This window comes from Bos indicus x Bos taurus, chromosome 11 (assembly GCF_003369695.1).
Source record: "Bos indicus x Bos taurus breed Angus x Brahman F1 hybrid chromosome 11, Bos_hybrid_MaternalHap_v2.0, whole genome shotgun sequence".
In the NCBI taxonomy this organism is placed as follows: Eukaryota; Metazoa; Chordata; class Mammalia; order Artiodactyla; family Bovidae; genus Bos; species Bos indicus x Bos taurus.
Window position 1 is genome coordinate 2,673,637 of NC_040086.1, and position 14,732 is coordinate 2,688,368.

At 53.1% G+C, this 14,732-nt stretch overlaps 1 protein-coding gene across 2 annotated transcripts in view; it reads left to right on the plus strand.

The window, feature by feature from the left end:
- The first annotated feature begins 3,962 nt into the window (after nt 1–3,962).
- CNNM4 (cyclin and CBS domain divalent metal cation transport mediator 4) overlaps nt 3,963–14,732 on the plus strand; it is a 38,233-nt gene continuing 27,463 nt past the window's right edge. For both annotated transcript variants that reach the window (XM_027554607.1, XM_027554608.1), the window contains exon 1: nt 3,963–5,379. In XM_027554607.1, coding sequence (XP_027410408.1) covers nt 3,978–5,379 — 1,402 coding nt within the window. In that variant the 5' untranslated portion in view covers nt 3,963–3,977. The remainder of the gene's footprint in view (nt 5,380–14,732) is intronic.

Below are 14,732 nucleotides of genomic sequence, written 5' to 3' on the forward strand. Positions count from 1 at the left end.
TGCCATAGGGCCGGGAAAGAACTCTTCAGGCCCATGTCAAGAATAGAGTGCTTAGGGGGACTTCCCTGGCAGTCCAGCGGCTAAGACGCCCCGATCCCAATGCAGGAAGCCCAGGTTTGATTCCTGGTCTGGGAACTAGATTCTGCATGCCACTATTAAGATTAATTAATTAAGATCCCGAATGCCACAACTAAGACCCGGCTCAGTCAAATAAATAATAATAATAATAAATTAATAAAGAATGGAGTGCTTTGGGAGGCTTGCGGGGGTCAGGTATCAGGACCCCTCAGAGAAGGATCCTCTCTAAACTCCTTTCTTGCAAATGGAGGAAACTCAGGTGAGTAAAGTCTTCTGCCCCAGGTAGAGGAACAGGTCTGCCCCCCAAAGGAGGAGGATTCTCATTTGCAGGTCCCTCTGCCATTCTCACAGCCGGTTCACAGGAGCCAGACATGGCCCAGGCCTCCTGCTCTGTACATTAAAACACCTCCATCTCCACGTGGTCCTCACCATGCTGCGGGAACTCTGCAGATGAGGCAAAGTTAAATGCCTTAACCAGGGACCCAAGCCAGGCAGAGAATGAACATGGACTCCAGTCTGGGCCTCAAATACCTCTTCTGACATTTTCTGGGTTATATTGCATTTGACTTTTTCTTGGGAGTCCCTCAGACAGCAAGGAGATGAAACCAATCAATTCTAAAGGAAATCAACCTTGAATATTCATTAGAAGGACAGATGATAAAGCTGAAGATCCAATACTTTGGCCACCTGATTCGAAGAACTGAATTATTGCAAAAGATGCTGATGCTGGGAAAGACTGAAGGCAGGAGGAGAAGAGGGCGACAGAGGGTGAGATGGTTGGATGGCATCATCAACTTAATGGTCATGAGTTTGAGCAAACTCTGGGAGATGGTGAAGGACAGGGAAGCCTGGTGTGCTGCAGTCCACGGGGTCGCAGTTGGACACAACTTAGTGACTGTACAACAACGAGTCTTGTCTTCCCTGCAGGTTGAAGGCCTTGGGAGGGTGAAGAGGAATTTCTTTATTCTGTCTTTCTTCTTTCTCTCTCTCTCTTTTAAGACCGTATAAACTATTTAATAACAGATTCCTTCTCTTCCTTCATTTGCAGGACATCAAGGATTTTGGATATTGCAAAAGTTTCCCTTTAAGTTACACTGGGAACCCAGAGCAAGGCTGTATGGACCCCTGCTGGGGTAGCACAGAAAGGGGAATTTCATTTCTTGACTTCATTGGATCAGCTGTATTCACTTAATCACTGGTGTGAATAAGAGCATGGATGGGTATAATTAAATGAACTGTGGTGGTTTAGTCGCTAAGTCACGTCTGACTCTTTTGCGACCCCATGGACTGTAGCCTGCCAGGCTCCTCTGTCCATGAAAGGATTTCTCAGGCAAGAATACTGGAGTGAGTTGCCATTGCCTTCTCCAGGGGCTCTTCGTGACCCAGGGATCGAAGCAGCACCTCCCGTATTAACAGGTAGATTCTTTACCACTAAGCCACCAAGGAAGACCCACCCCTTGCATTTTTAACCTAAGTATCTCGAAAGCTTCTGTTTGTTCTTCCTTCTCTTTGCTGGTTTCTGTCATTGGGCTCAGTCCATGCATAGAACGCTTCTGAGTACAGACATCTGAAAAGGGCAAAATAAATACAGCCAATTGGTTGATAATAGGATGGGAGTCTCTGAGGACCCTGGGGGAAGGTGCTGGTCCTAAAACTGGCTGGAAAGATATGAGGGCAGAAGATCCCTTGAGACTGCACTTGTTCCCAGGCAATGGCACATGCTGGTTGGAGGAGGTAGGTGGAAACAGCTGGTCAAAGGTTCTGCTTGTGTTCTGTGTTGGCCAGTGCCCACCTGAGGGTCCTGTTTTCTGAATAACTGGCAAGCTGGGCGCTCCCTGTGAAATATGAAGTGAGGGACCTCCCTGCAAAGGATTGCTTTAGGCTGGCCTGGGATGCCACACTCACTACCCCTGCTAACAGGGCTTATTTGAGTCAGCCTTCTGCCACCTTCCTAAACACTATAAGATTGTTCCTCTCTGTTTAGTCTCTTTCCGGCTGCTATTGATTGTTGCTTTTACTGGCAAACAGTACACCATTATAAAAATAAACACCAGTGTTTGTGCAGAGAGACAGTGAAACGGATTTCTGTGTCTCCAGGGCCAGCAAAATCCTTGCTTCAAGACCCAGTGCTCAACCTGGTACCTGATCCTCTCATCAGCACGCCTCTGTGATTATTATAAGGATGTTTGTCTGTCTTTCTTCTTCCCCCCTAACAGGAGCGGCAGCTGCGGTTGGTCTTCCCCCCACACCCTGAGTGCTTGGCACTCAATTCATAGTTGCTGACTGACACTGAGGAGGGCTGGCCAGGAAGCAGTCATTTCAGGGTTAGGCCTGGCGCCGTGCCTCTCAGCTCGTTTCCACACGCAGCTGTCCCAGCTGGTCAGTCACCACAATCTAGGGTTAGGAGTTTGGTCCCGGAAGGGCAGACAATAACAACAACAATAACAATAACAGCTACATAGTCAAAGAGCATTCAGAGTTGTCCTGTCCTGTTCCATGCCTAGGGCAGCTGTTCCTACAAGCTTAGTGAAGCGGTGCTCTGTTAGCATCTTTTGCTTTTTATTTATCGATTTGGCTGCGTCAGGTCTCTGTTCCCTGCAGTGCACCCGGCTTCTCTGGTTGCTTTGCGGGCTTAGGTGCCCTGCGGCATGTGAGATCTTTGTCCCTGGACCAGGGATCGAACCCACATTCCCTGTATTGGAAGGTGGACTCTTAACCAACTGGACCACCAGAGAAGTCCCTGTGTTATCATTCTTACCCCCATTTTACAGGTGAGGAAGCTGGGGCTGAGAGACATTCCAACTTGTCTTACTGAAGTCACACAAGCCTGCTCTAAAGATAATAGTCTAGATGGGCCCTGATTTGTGCCCAGACACAATTTCTTCATCTGTAATATGGAAATATTTAGGGTTGCTTGCGAGGATTAAAAAATATTATGTATTAACATTTTTTTGGCTGAATTGGGTCTTCATTGCGGCACAGGGCCTTCTCAGGCAGGCAAATTCTCAACCACTGGGCCAACAGGGAAGTCCTTGTATGTGCTTGTTGATTGCCCATTTCCTATCCTAGACTGCCAACTCCAGGGGGCAGGATCTTTGGCTCATTCACTGCTATATTGTTTGAGCCCGGAACAAGCGCCCGGCATGGGAGCGCTCAGTATTTGTGTCCTAAAGGAAAATGACAGACCATGCTCCTTCCATCTGCATTCCCTGCATCTGGTCCCCCAGATTTCCCCTCCACTGGCCCGAGAGATCTCTGGCCTGGTCCTGGGGGATCACCTTCTAGCCTCTGGACAAGGTGGGCAAAAGCCCCAGCAGTGCAGAGGTCAGAACAATGTCTGTGGACTTGAAGACCTCCCTCAGGCCTCTGCTCTCGGATTCTCCTTTTCTTTTCTTAAAGCAGGAAAAGCAATTTTCTGGCCCGAGCACCACGTGGTGCTGCTTCGGAGGTTCTTACAGAGGAGTCACCGCCTCCGTTGCAGCTTTTTTGGGGAAGGGGAAGGAGCCCAGCAAGCGAGGCCCGGATAGGCTGCGGAAGGGGAACAGAGCGATAGGCAGAGCAGGTCGGCGCGGAGGACAGCAGGACCCGCCAAGAGGGCGGAAAAGCTTGCGAGGAGGAGGGCGGGGCGGAGAGCCTCCCGCTGCTCCCGCGCTCTCGCGCCACGCCACCTTAAATGCCGGACTTCCTTAAGGGAGGGCGCCCGAGCCGCGCGCCACGGGGCGGAGCCTCCCATGCAAATGAGAGGCGTGGGTCGCGGGGCGGGGCAGATGGGGCGCTGACCTGACGTCAGGGCCGCGGCCGGGACAGTTGGCTCGGCGGCGGCGGAGCGGCAGGAGCGGCGGCGCGAGCGGGGCTGCGCGGCGGGGCGCGCGGAGCGGCGGCGGCCAAGCCGGAGCAACATGGCGCCGGTGGGCGGGGGCGGGCGCCCGGGCAGTGGGCCGGCCCGAGGGCGCCTCCTCCTGGCGGCGCTGGTGCTGCTGGTGCTGCTGTGGGCGCCGGGGGTCCGCGGCCAGGGCGACCCCCAGCGGAGCGCGATCCTGGGCATGAGGCTGGCGAGCTGCAACAAATCGTGTGGGATGAACACAGATGGCATCATCTACGTGTCCGAGGGCAGCACGGTGAACCTGAGGCTGTACGGCCAGGGGCTGGACTCCTTCTCCAGCAACCTGATCTCCTTCACTGAGGTGGACAACGCCGAGACCTTCCACAACTCCACTGACTGCCCCGAGCTCACCAAGGACCTGGTCGTCCAGAAGCTGGTCAACGTGAGCCGCGGGGACACGTCGGGGATGCTGGTGGTGCTCACTAAGTTCCTCCGGAGGAGTGAGAACATGAAACTCTATGCGCTGTGCACCCGGGCGGGCGTGGACGGGCCCTGGCAGAGGTGGACGGACAAGGATTCGCTGCTCCTCATGAAGGAGGAGGCTGGGAGGCTCCTGCCCCTCTGGCTGCACGTCCTCATCATTATGGTGCTGCTGGTGCTGTCAGGCATATTTTCTGGCCTCAATCTGGGGCTGATGGCCCTGGACCCCATGGAGCTGCGCATCGTGCAGAACTGTGGCACTCAGAAGGAGCGGCGCTATGCCCGCAAGATCGAGCCCATCCGTCGCAAGGGCAACTACTTGCTCTGCTCCCTGCTGCTGGGGAATGTGCTGGTCAACACCTCCCTCACCATCCTTCTAGACAACCTCATCGGGTCCGGCCTGGTGGCCGTGGCCTCCTCCACCATTGGCATTGTCATCTTCGGGGAGATCGTGCCTCAGGCCCTGTGCTCCCGGCACGGGCTGGCCGTGGGTGCCAACACGATCATCCTCACCAAATTCTTTATGCTGATCACCTTCCCCCTCAGTTACCCCATCAGCAAGCTCCTGGACTTCTTCCTGGGTCAGGAGATCCGCACCGTTTACAATCGGGAGAAGCTGATGGAGATGTTGAAGGTGACCGAGCCGTACAATGACCTCGTGAAAGAGGAGCTGAACATGATCCAGGGGGCCCTGGAACTGCGGACCAAGACGGTGGAGGATATCATGACCCAGCTGCAGGACTGCTTCATGATCCGCAGCGATGCCATCCTGGACTTCAACACCATGTCGGAGATTATGGAGAGCGGCTACACCCGCATCCCAGTGTTTGAAGACGAGCAGTCCAACATCGTCGATATCCTCTATGTCAAGGACTTGGCCTTCGTGGATCCCGATGACTGCACCCCGCTCAAGACCATCACCCGCTTCTACAACCACCCAGTGCACTTCGTCTTCCACGACACCAAGCTGGATGCCATGCTGGAGGAGTTCAAGAAGGGTAAGGCCCCAGGATGTGGCTCCCGCATCCCTCTATGCGGCACCTCGCATATCCTGACCTGTTTTGTGTCTGCTGATCTTAGCATTCCATTCGTGTGACTCTGTCCATTTGCCCAGCACTCCCTATGCCTCTGCAGAGATGGGCACTCAGGCCAGCAGAAATAGCTCTTAAGCATCTGCCAGGAACCGTGCTTTGTGCCCCAGGTGGATCCAAGCAGGGCAAGACATACTTGCCCGCGTGGGAGCAGGATGGAGTGAGGCTAATGCCTTCAAGGAGGCCAGCACTGGGGCATGGAGAGTAGGGCATGGTACTGGAGCCAGCAGGTCCTATTGGGGTCGGGTGCAGAAGGGGCTGGGGAACCCGGAAAACCTTTACAGCAGAGGGAACATTTGGGGAGATCCTTGAAAGCTGGGGAGACTTGGTCCTTGAGGCAGAGGGTACCCCTTGAGCAGAGAAGCTGAGTTGGGCAGCAGAGAATGTGCTTCTGGTTCAGCAGGTGGTTCCATTCCTGTGGGTACAGGCTCTGCTGATCAGTGGTCAGTAGGGGAGAGACCGAGACACCCAGGGCCTTGGGAAGAGCCTGAAAGTCAGGGCAGTCCGTCTGCTGGGCTCTCGGAGCTCTGGAAGGTTCTGGAGCCAAGCGAGAACAGTGTCACCGGAGCGCCTGGCCCCCGGAAGCCAAGTTGGGAGGGCACTCGCTGGCTCCCTGCCGAGAGCAATGCCAGGTAATGCTTTTGACTGTTCAGCAGAAGCGAGCAGATTAAGCTTTGGTTATTCTATCTTTCCCAGGCGCCGCACATAAGCGTTCCTCCTGTGGTCTGCTGGGCATCTTCAGTCGGCCTGGTGTTTTTTTTCTCACACGTGCTCTTGGTAGTTAGACACTTGGAGGGTTTACTCGGCAGCTTCAGCGCTCAGAGCACACACCCCTTTCCCTACTTCTAGCAAAACTTTCCTCCTGCTTCTGCCACTCCGAGTGACAGTAAACAAGCCAATTATGGAGCAAAACCCTCCTCCGCCAAAGGCGGTGAGGAGACCAAAAGGGGAGCTCTTTATAAAGGAATGGGGGAGGTCACCTAAATGCCAGAACTCTGCTTCACTCCCCACACATGGGACTCCTGCTGGCTGAGGCAAGACCTCAGCCCGTTGTTCCTCATTTCTGGAGAGCCTCAACTGGCTGGATCAGTGGGTGACAGAGTAGGATAGGGAGGAGCTGGCCTGGCAGGGATGCTGGGGTTAGAGCCAGGGTGGGGACTGGGTACCTTCCCTTTTTCAGTTTGACAGACTGACTCTCAGCATCAGATCTGAGGAGAACTCCAGTTATATAAGCTTGAGTGGGAGACAGCCTGTAAGGTGGTCTGCAGAGGGGCTGGTAATGGCACAGCCCCGGGGGAGCTTCAGTGTGGGCAGACCCAGGAATGGGGGAACCCAGGTATCAAGTCCAAACAGAAGAGCAGGGGGGATTTGAGCTCCACCCCCACCCTGCAGCCTCTAGGCCCGGAGGGCTTTTCCTGTGTTGCTTGGTCAGGAGCAGGGCTAGGACTCACCAGGGCGGCTTCCTCCTTAACCACCTCTATGGTCTTTGGGACTTGCTGGTGACACACCCGACAAGCACGTTTGCGTCGTCCAGCCCGGATCTGGATCCAACCCGTATGGACTGGCATGGTCAGGCGTCTCGGCCCCTGATCAGCAGGGTGGGAGCTTCCTGAATCCTGGCAGGGCCATCTTTGGGCTCATCTTTTTTTTTAATTTAAAAAGTACCACCACTTCCTGAAGCTGGGAAAACAGAGCTAGCATCTCTGAGGGCAGAGCTGTGTTGAGTGGGGCTCTGCAGATACACACTTTAGTCCCCTGGACCCTCCTCCTTATCAAGCCTGTAGCCTGAGGCTGACGCCTGGTGGGGCTGCTGGTGGTTCTGTGGGCGCACAGGCACAGTTTGCGTCCTGCGTTGTGGGGCCCTGGGCATCACACCATCATTTCTTGGTTCCTAGTTTTAACTCATGGCTGTGCTGGGCTCCCCAGAGTGTGATCTCTCACACATCTTCTCCTCGGGCATCTAAGGCCCTCTTGGACATGGCAAATGCTCAGTGTACACCTGCAACTTACTGCCTTTTCTTTACAAATCTGGTATTTAGAAGGCTTCTTTTTTATTTCATTTTTAAAAATATTTATTTGGTTGTTCTGGGTCTCAGTTGTGGCACATGGGATCTTTCTAATTTCTACCTGTGAAATCTTTAATTGCAGCATGTGGGATCTAGTTCCCTGACCAGGGATCAAACCCAGGTCCCTGCATTGGGAACCTGAAGTCTTAGCCCCTGAACTGCCAGGGAGGTTCCAGGCTGCTTCTTTTTTGTTGTTGTTAAGAAAAACCAATGAGTCAGGTTAACACAGCACTGTCAGCAGCACAGATATTTGAGCCGGGGTCCCTGCCTAGTCGAGCCAAGGGGCTTTTCTGTGTTCTGGGGACCCTTCGTCACCTCCAGGCTGGATGAGGGCCCTGAATCCCTCCAGAGTCTTTCCGCTGTGGGTGTGACCCTCTTTTAAGGTCATTTCATCTCCACCTCACCCACCAGCATTGTGAGTTCATTGAGGGTTGGCATCGTGCGTACCAGCACTTTCTCCACTCATTTGCCTGGCGAAGAAACGAACAGTAAACGTTTGTTAAACAATGAGTGAGCAACAAGTGAGTGGCTCTGTCACTAGCCAGGCCGGCCTTGCTGGCCCTGAGGACACTCCCAGCCTGGAGCCTTTGTGCTGGCTGCTCCCGCAGGCGGAATGTTCTCCCCCAGACTCTGTGGCTCACTCTCCCCTCCCTTGTGTCTGCTTCATCTTCTCAGTGAGGCCTTCCTGCCACCCTTATTTAAAGCTGCAACCCCTGGTCCCTCCCTGACCTTCCTAATCTAACCTGACCCACCCTGTGCTCATTTTTCTTTTTCTCCTATCACTTTCTAACAACTGTGTGATTTACGGGTTTACATTTTTATTGTCTGACTCCTCCCACTGTACCAAAGGGCAGGTCTAAGTGTTGTTCACCCATATATCCCTGCCCATAAAATGGTTCTTGTTTAGTCCCTCAGTTGCGTCAGACTTTTGCGACTCCACAGACTGTAGCCCACCAGGCTCCTCTGTCCATGGGATTTCCCAGGCAAGAATACTGGAGTGGGTTGCTATTTCCTCCTCCAGGGGATCTTCCCAACTCAGGGATTGAACCCATGTCCCCTGCATTACAGGCAGATTCTTTATTGCTGAGCCACCAGGGAAGCCCTAAAATGGTTCTTGGTACATAGTAAGACTTTGATTAAAAAGTCACTGAAGGAATGAATGACCTGTCAGATTTGAGAATTACCCCCATTCCAGAAGTGTTAGAATTTTGAGGAGCTGATAAGGGATACAGACAAATGGGTATGCGGTGCTGTTATCCAGGGACTTGACCGTTTCCAGCTGCACCAGGAAAGCCAGGAAGAGCTCCTGCAGAGACACACGTGTTAGAGGTTTGGGTCACGGCCTGAGAAGCAGAGTTTGGGGTCCTGGTTCCCCTTCCCTGTGCCTCAGTTTCTCAGTGAATAAGCGGTCTTTGAGCATCAGGAGCTGAGATAACTTCACTCACGAGTGAGAATCATGGATATGCTCTGCACACTTAGAGACAGGTGCAGAGAGTCATTGCAAGCCTGCGGCTTTGAGCTTTGCCTTGAGACTAAAGCAAGGAGGTAACAGCTTCCTGGGCTTCCCAGGTGGCTCAGCAGTAAAGAATACACCTGCCAGTTCAAGAGACATAGGAGACACAGGTTCGATTCCTGGGTAGGGAAGATCCTCTGAAGGAGGAAAAAGCAGTATCCCTGCTCCAGTATTCTTATTCTTACTGGGACAATCCCATGGACAGAGGAGCTTGTAGTCCATGGGGTCGTGAAGAGTTGAACTCGGCTGAGCATGCCCACCTGACTGCTTCCCAGTTGCTTCTGCCTCCCAACGGAAGGCAGCTGTTGCCAGGTGTTTACTGAGCCCTGTACAGTGTGTGAGACCTGGCGCCCGGCGCTGCGGGCCCCCAGAGCAAGGCCCGCCAGCTGGTGCAGGCTGTCAGGCCACTGGGAGGCTCCTGCTGTTGGAACCTTGGTCCTTCTCCTTGAACCTCCCCTAGAATGTTGGCAGTACCGCGTGTTGTGGTTGAGTTTGGCCACAGCTGGAAATCTGAAAACAAAGCCTCCCTGGGCTACTCCTGGCTGGCCATGTCTTTCTTTCACCACAGATGCCTGTGAAGACCCTGGAAGCACAGTAATGAATGAACTCTCCACTAGAGGGTTTGGAAGCCCCGCCCCTGATTGAAACCCACCCTCCAGCTTCTGCTCTGCCCCTCCCTCAGCTCATTCCTCCCCGCCCCAGACATTCAGCTCTTCTTTAGTCATCTTATCTTTCCCCACCCACTTTATAACCACCTAGCCCCCAGTAAAGAGCTGGGTTTAAACTCTGGGTTGGTCACTGACCCCTGAGGTAACCTTAGGCCTATTACTGTTCCTTATAGATAGTGGGTTATACATTGGAGGGAAAAAGCTGGAAATGATTTCATTAAAAACTCCTCCTGTATTTCCTATGCCATTCTTCCCCAGCGGCTTAATTTTATTCCTGAAACAACTTTATAAAGGCTGGAAAGAACACTGCATAATTTTTGCTTTCGGTTCCTACCATCTGGCACACCTTAAAAGCATCTTGTTTCCCTCCGCCTGCTTGTTCTTTCATTTGCTCAACAAACATCTAATTTTTGGAATCCTGTGTGTCAGACGGTGTGCTGGCTGTTGGGAGTCAGAGGACTAACACAGCCCTGTTCACAGAAGTCGTGGTCTACGAGGGAGACAGACGTGTAAACAAAACTTAGGTAGGCACTGTGGGGCTCCCAGGAAGGCCTAGGCTTCCAGAAACTTCTGAAGTTAGAAGGACAGGACCCAGTGATTATTTCAGAGATGTCGAAGTCCGACTGGGAAGTATTTGTGAACATGTGAGGTTTTTGCCTGGGATTCAGGTTGAAGATGTTGTCATCTAAGGGAAGTGGAGGAGGGAGGAGAGCCAGTGTGGCGAGGGTGGGGGGAGGGGCAGTGGTAAAGAATAACGGGATGACCCTTTCTGGGGCTGCAGGGTGTCTGGTGGGTCAGTGAGCGTCCATACCCGCCTGGGCTTCCTGTTCACATGCAGATGGGGCACGAACAGAACTCTGGGGCTGGGGTGTGGCTCTCGGTCCTAGCATGTGCTTGCTGGTCCTAGACCACCCTGAGCAGCACGAGCGCAAAGTCCACCCGGGTAGGTGTGCAGGCCAGGTGCCACGTGGGCTTGGGAGTGAGGCCCGTGGGGCTGAAAGGTTTGGGAGTCAGCTGAGAGCGAGCAGCATGTGTGAGGCATGGAGGAACCTGGCTGAAGCGAGCCCAGGTGTGGGATGGGACAGTCGTCAGGAGGAGCTGGGAGAGGGCAGCCTGCAGAGTGGAGATCAGAGGCAGTCCTGCACCTGGACAGCGCCACCTAGAAACAGTCTCGATCTGAGCTGGTGATTTGATCTCCAGAGGCCTCTCTGGGGGCCGGTGTATCTGAGCGAGTGAGGGAGATGCCAGCGGGCAAGCTGAAAAGACGCTGGCCAGGCTGCCGCTTGCTTCTCTTCACTGTGAGGCTTGTGGGCACCTCTTCCCCTCGCTGGCATCGTGCAGCCCATGGACAGCTTCCACAGAGGTGCTGGGGCTGAGAGCACTTTGAGCCATCTTCTGTTTACAGACCTCTTCCTACAGCTCTTGTGTGTGTCTGGAAGGTGCTGCCTTACAGCCAGGCCCTAGTAAGAGCTGCTTAGAGCTTTACTTGTCAAAAGTCTTGTATTCCTAATTCAAAAGACCAGCTCCAGAGTTTTCCTTGACCGCTCTGGTCAGGACAGGGGGTATCGGACAGTGCACAGACATCAAACCCCAAGCCGCAGACCTGTGTCCACAGAAGTGGGTAAGAGGCAGGAGACTCCGAGGAAGTGAGGCTTGTCAGTAGAAGTCTGACGTTTCAGTTGGCTTTTCAAAGCAGAGTAGACATGGCTCTTTTCACGTGCTACAAGCACTTGGATAAGGTCATGGGGTGAGAGATGAGCTTCTCAGCTCTGGGTGCCCTCCTTGGAGAAAGCTGCTTCTGTGTGTTGTGACTGCCTCTCAGGCCTTCCCAGAGGGGCGGGGAGACTCCAGCATTGAGTGCCCATCCCCATGGTGGTGCTGTCATGCTGACCAGCCGGGTACCTGAACCGCTGGGACGTCCTTGAGGGAAAGGAATGGTGCCTTGTGACGTTTTTCTTGTCTCCTCGATGGCAGGGACTGCGAGCCTGTTTATCAGACACTCTCTAACAGGGGAGTGTGCCCGGAATGGAAGGATGGACCGGGCCCTTCTGTCACTGACTTGGTGACTGATTCTGGTAGAGCCCCTGGTTACTACAGCCCCTCCCTGTGGGGAGGGACGGCTTGTCTTGTCCTCTCATCACACCTGAGCATCCAGGACGGACATCCGGTTGTACAGAGCTTCCTGGCTACAGCACAGACTCCTGGCTCGTTTCATGGACTGGATTCTAGACTACGTAGTCTATTCCTGTTCCATTGATTATGTGATTTTCTTTTCACTGATGTTAATTGAAAAGACCTGTGTATTATTATCAGAATCTTTGAAAACACACAGAAATCAAAACAAAATATTATAAGCCTGTGGTCTTGTAGATAGAAAGAACCACTTTTGCTATTTTGATCTATTGTGATAAATTTTTAAGAAACTAAAATTTTTTTTTTAATTATTGTTGACTTTTTTTTTTTGGATGTGGGCCATTCTTAAAGTCTTTATTTGTAACAACATTGCTTCTGTTTTATATTTTCATTGCTTCTGTTTTATATTTTTGTTTTTTGGCCTCGATGCACATGGGATCTTAGCTCCCCCGCCAGGGATTGAACCTGCACCCCCTGCATTGGAAGGTGAAGTCTTAGCCACTGGACCACCAGGGAAGTCCCTTAAATGTTTTTTTCTTCTAAGTTTATAAAGTCTTATGACGAAACAACAGGGTCAAAATCATTTTCATTTTTATTGTCATGCCCTCTCCATTGAGCTTCCCATGTGGCACAGTGGTAAAGAGTCTGTCTGCAATGCAGGAGACCTGGGTTCAATCCCTGGGGAGGGAAGATCCCCTGGAGAAGGGAATGGCAACCCTCTCCATTATTCTTGCCTAGACAATTCCACGGATGGAGGAGCCTGGCGGGCTACAGTCCATGGGGTTGCAGAGACGGACACAGCTGAGTGACTAACTCTGCTCTCTCCCAGTAGCTGTCCTCATGTGTTTTTCACACTGAAATCACTGTTTGTGTATACAGTTTGCTGCTCTGCTCTTTGGACCAGAGTTTAGATCCCTTCTTCAGATTTCCCCTTTGATAAGAAAGGAAATCCCTTTCTATCCCAGGGTTTCTTAGGAGGAGCGTCTAGGAGGATTTCCAAAGGCTGAGGGCTGGGCTGTGCCCTGTGGCTGACAGGGGAGCCCAGAGGGCTGGGGTGTGCAGCCTCCAGCCTGTTGTGTTGGGGGTTAAAGCTGCGATTGCTGGAGCGGTCCCCAGAGCTTACAGCCAGAGGCGCTCCCCTGCTGCAGGGCCCATTTACCGTGAACTGGGCAGGGTGAACTGGGCAGGGTGCTCGAAAGACTGGTTTCCCCGGGCTCTCTGGAACGCCTGGTCTCTGGCCAGCAGGCAGCTAGGAGCCTTGGTTGGAAGGTCTCCCCCTCCTCCACATTGTCACCGCCCCGGGCAGGCTCACTCACACACCCAGACACATCCACACCCCCACACACATACACAGTCCCCCACACGTCCATACCCACACACTCAACAACCCCCCACAGCCACACCCGCACGCTCACACACACAGCCCCATACCCACACCCACACATTCACACTACAACTCCATACCCACACCCTCACACTCACACACACAGCCCCATACCCACACCCGCACACTCACACACACAGCCCCATACCCACACCCACACATTCACACGTACAACTCCATACCCACACCCGCACACTCACACACACAGCCCCATACCCACACCCACACATTCACACGTACAACTCCATACCCACACCCGCACGCTCACACACACAACCCCATACCCACACCCACACATTCACACTACAACTCCATACCCACACCTGCACACTCACACACACAGCCCCATACCCACACCCACACATTCACACTACAACTCCATACCCACACCTGCACACTCACACACACAACCCCATACCCACACCCGCACACTCACACACACAGCCCCATACCCACACCCACACATTCACACTACAACTCCATACCCACACCTGCACACTCACACACACAGCCCCATACCCACACCCACACATTCACACTACAACTCCATACCCACACCTGCACACTCACACACACAGCCCCATACCCACACCCACACATTCACACTACAACTCCATACCCACACCTGCACACTCACACACACAACCCCATACCCACACCCGCACACTCACACACACAGCCCCATACCCACACCCACACATTCACACTACAACTCCATACCCACACCTGCACACTCACACACACAGCCCCATACCCACACCCACACATTCACACTACAACTCCATACCCACACCTGCACACTCACACACACAACCCCATACCCACACCCGCACACTCACACACACAGCCCCATACCCACACCCACACATTCACACTACAACTCCATACCCACACCTGCACACTCACACACACAGCCCCATACCCACACCCACACATTCACACTACAACTCCATACCCACACCTGCACACTCACACACACAACCCCATACCCACACCCGCACACTCACACACACAGCCCCATACCCACACCCACACATTCACACTACAACTCCATACCCACACCTGCACACTCACACACACAACCCCATACCCACATCCCACACATTCACACGTACAACCCCATACCCACACCCACACATTCACACTACAACTCCATACCCACACCCACACATTCACACTACAACTCCATACCCACACCCACACATTCACACTACAACTCCATACCCACACCCGCACATTCACACTACAACTCCATACCCACACCCGCACACTCACACACACAACCCCATACCCACACCTGCACATTCACACGTACAACTCCATACCCACACCCACACATTCACACTACAACTCCATACCCACACCCGCACACTCACACACACAACCCCATACCCACACCTGCACATTCACACGTACAACTCCATACCCACACCCACACATTCACACACACAACCCCATACCCACACCCACACATTCACACTACAACTCCATACCCA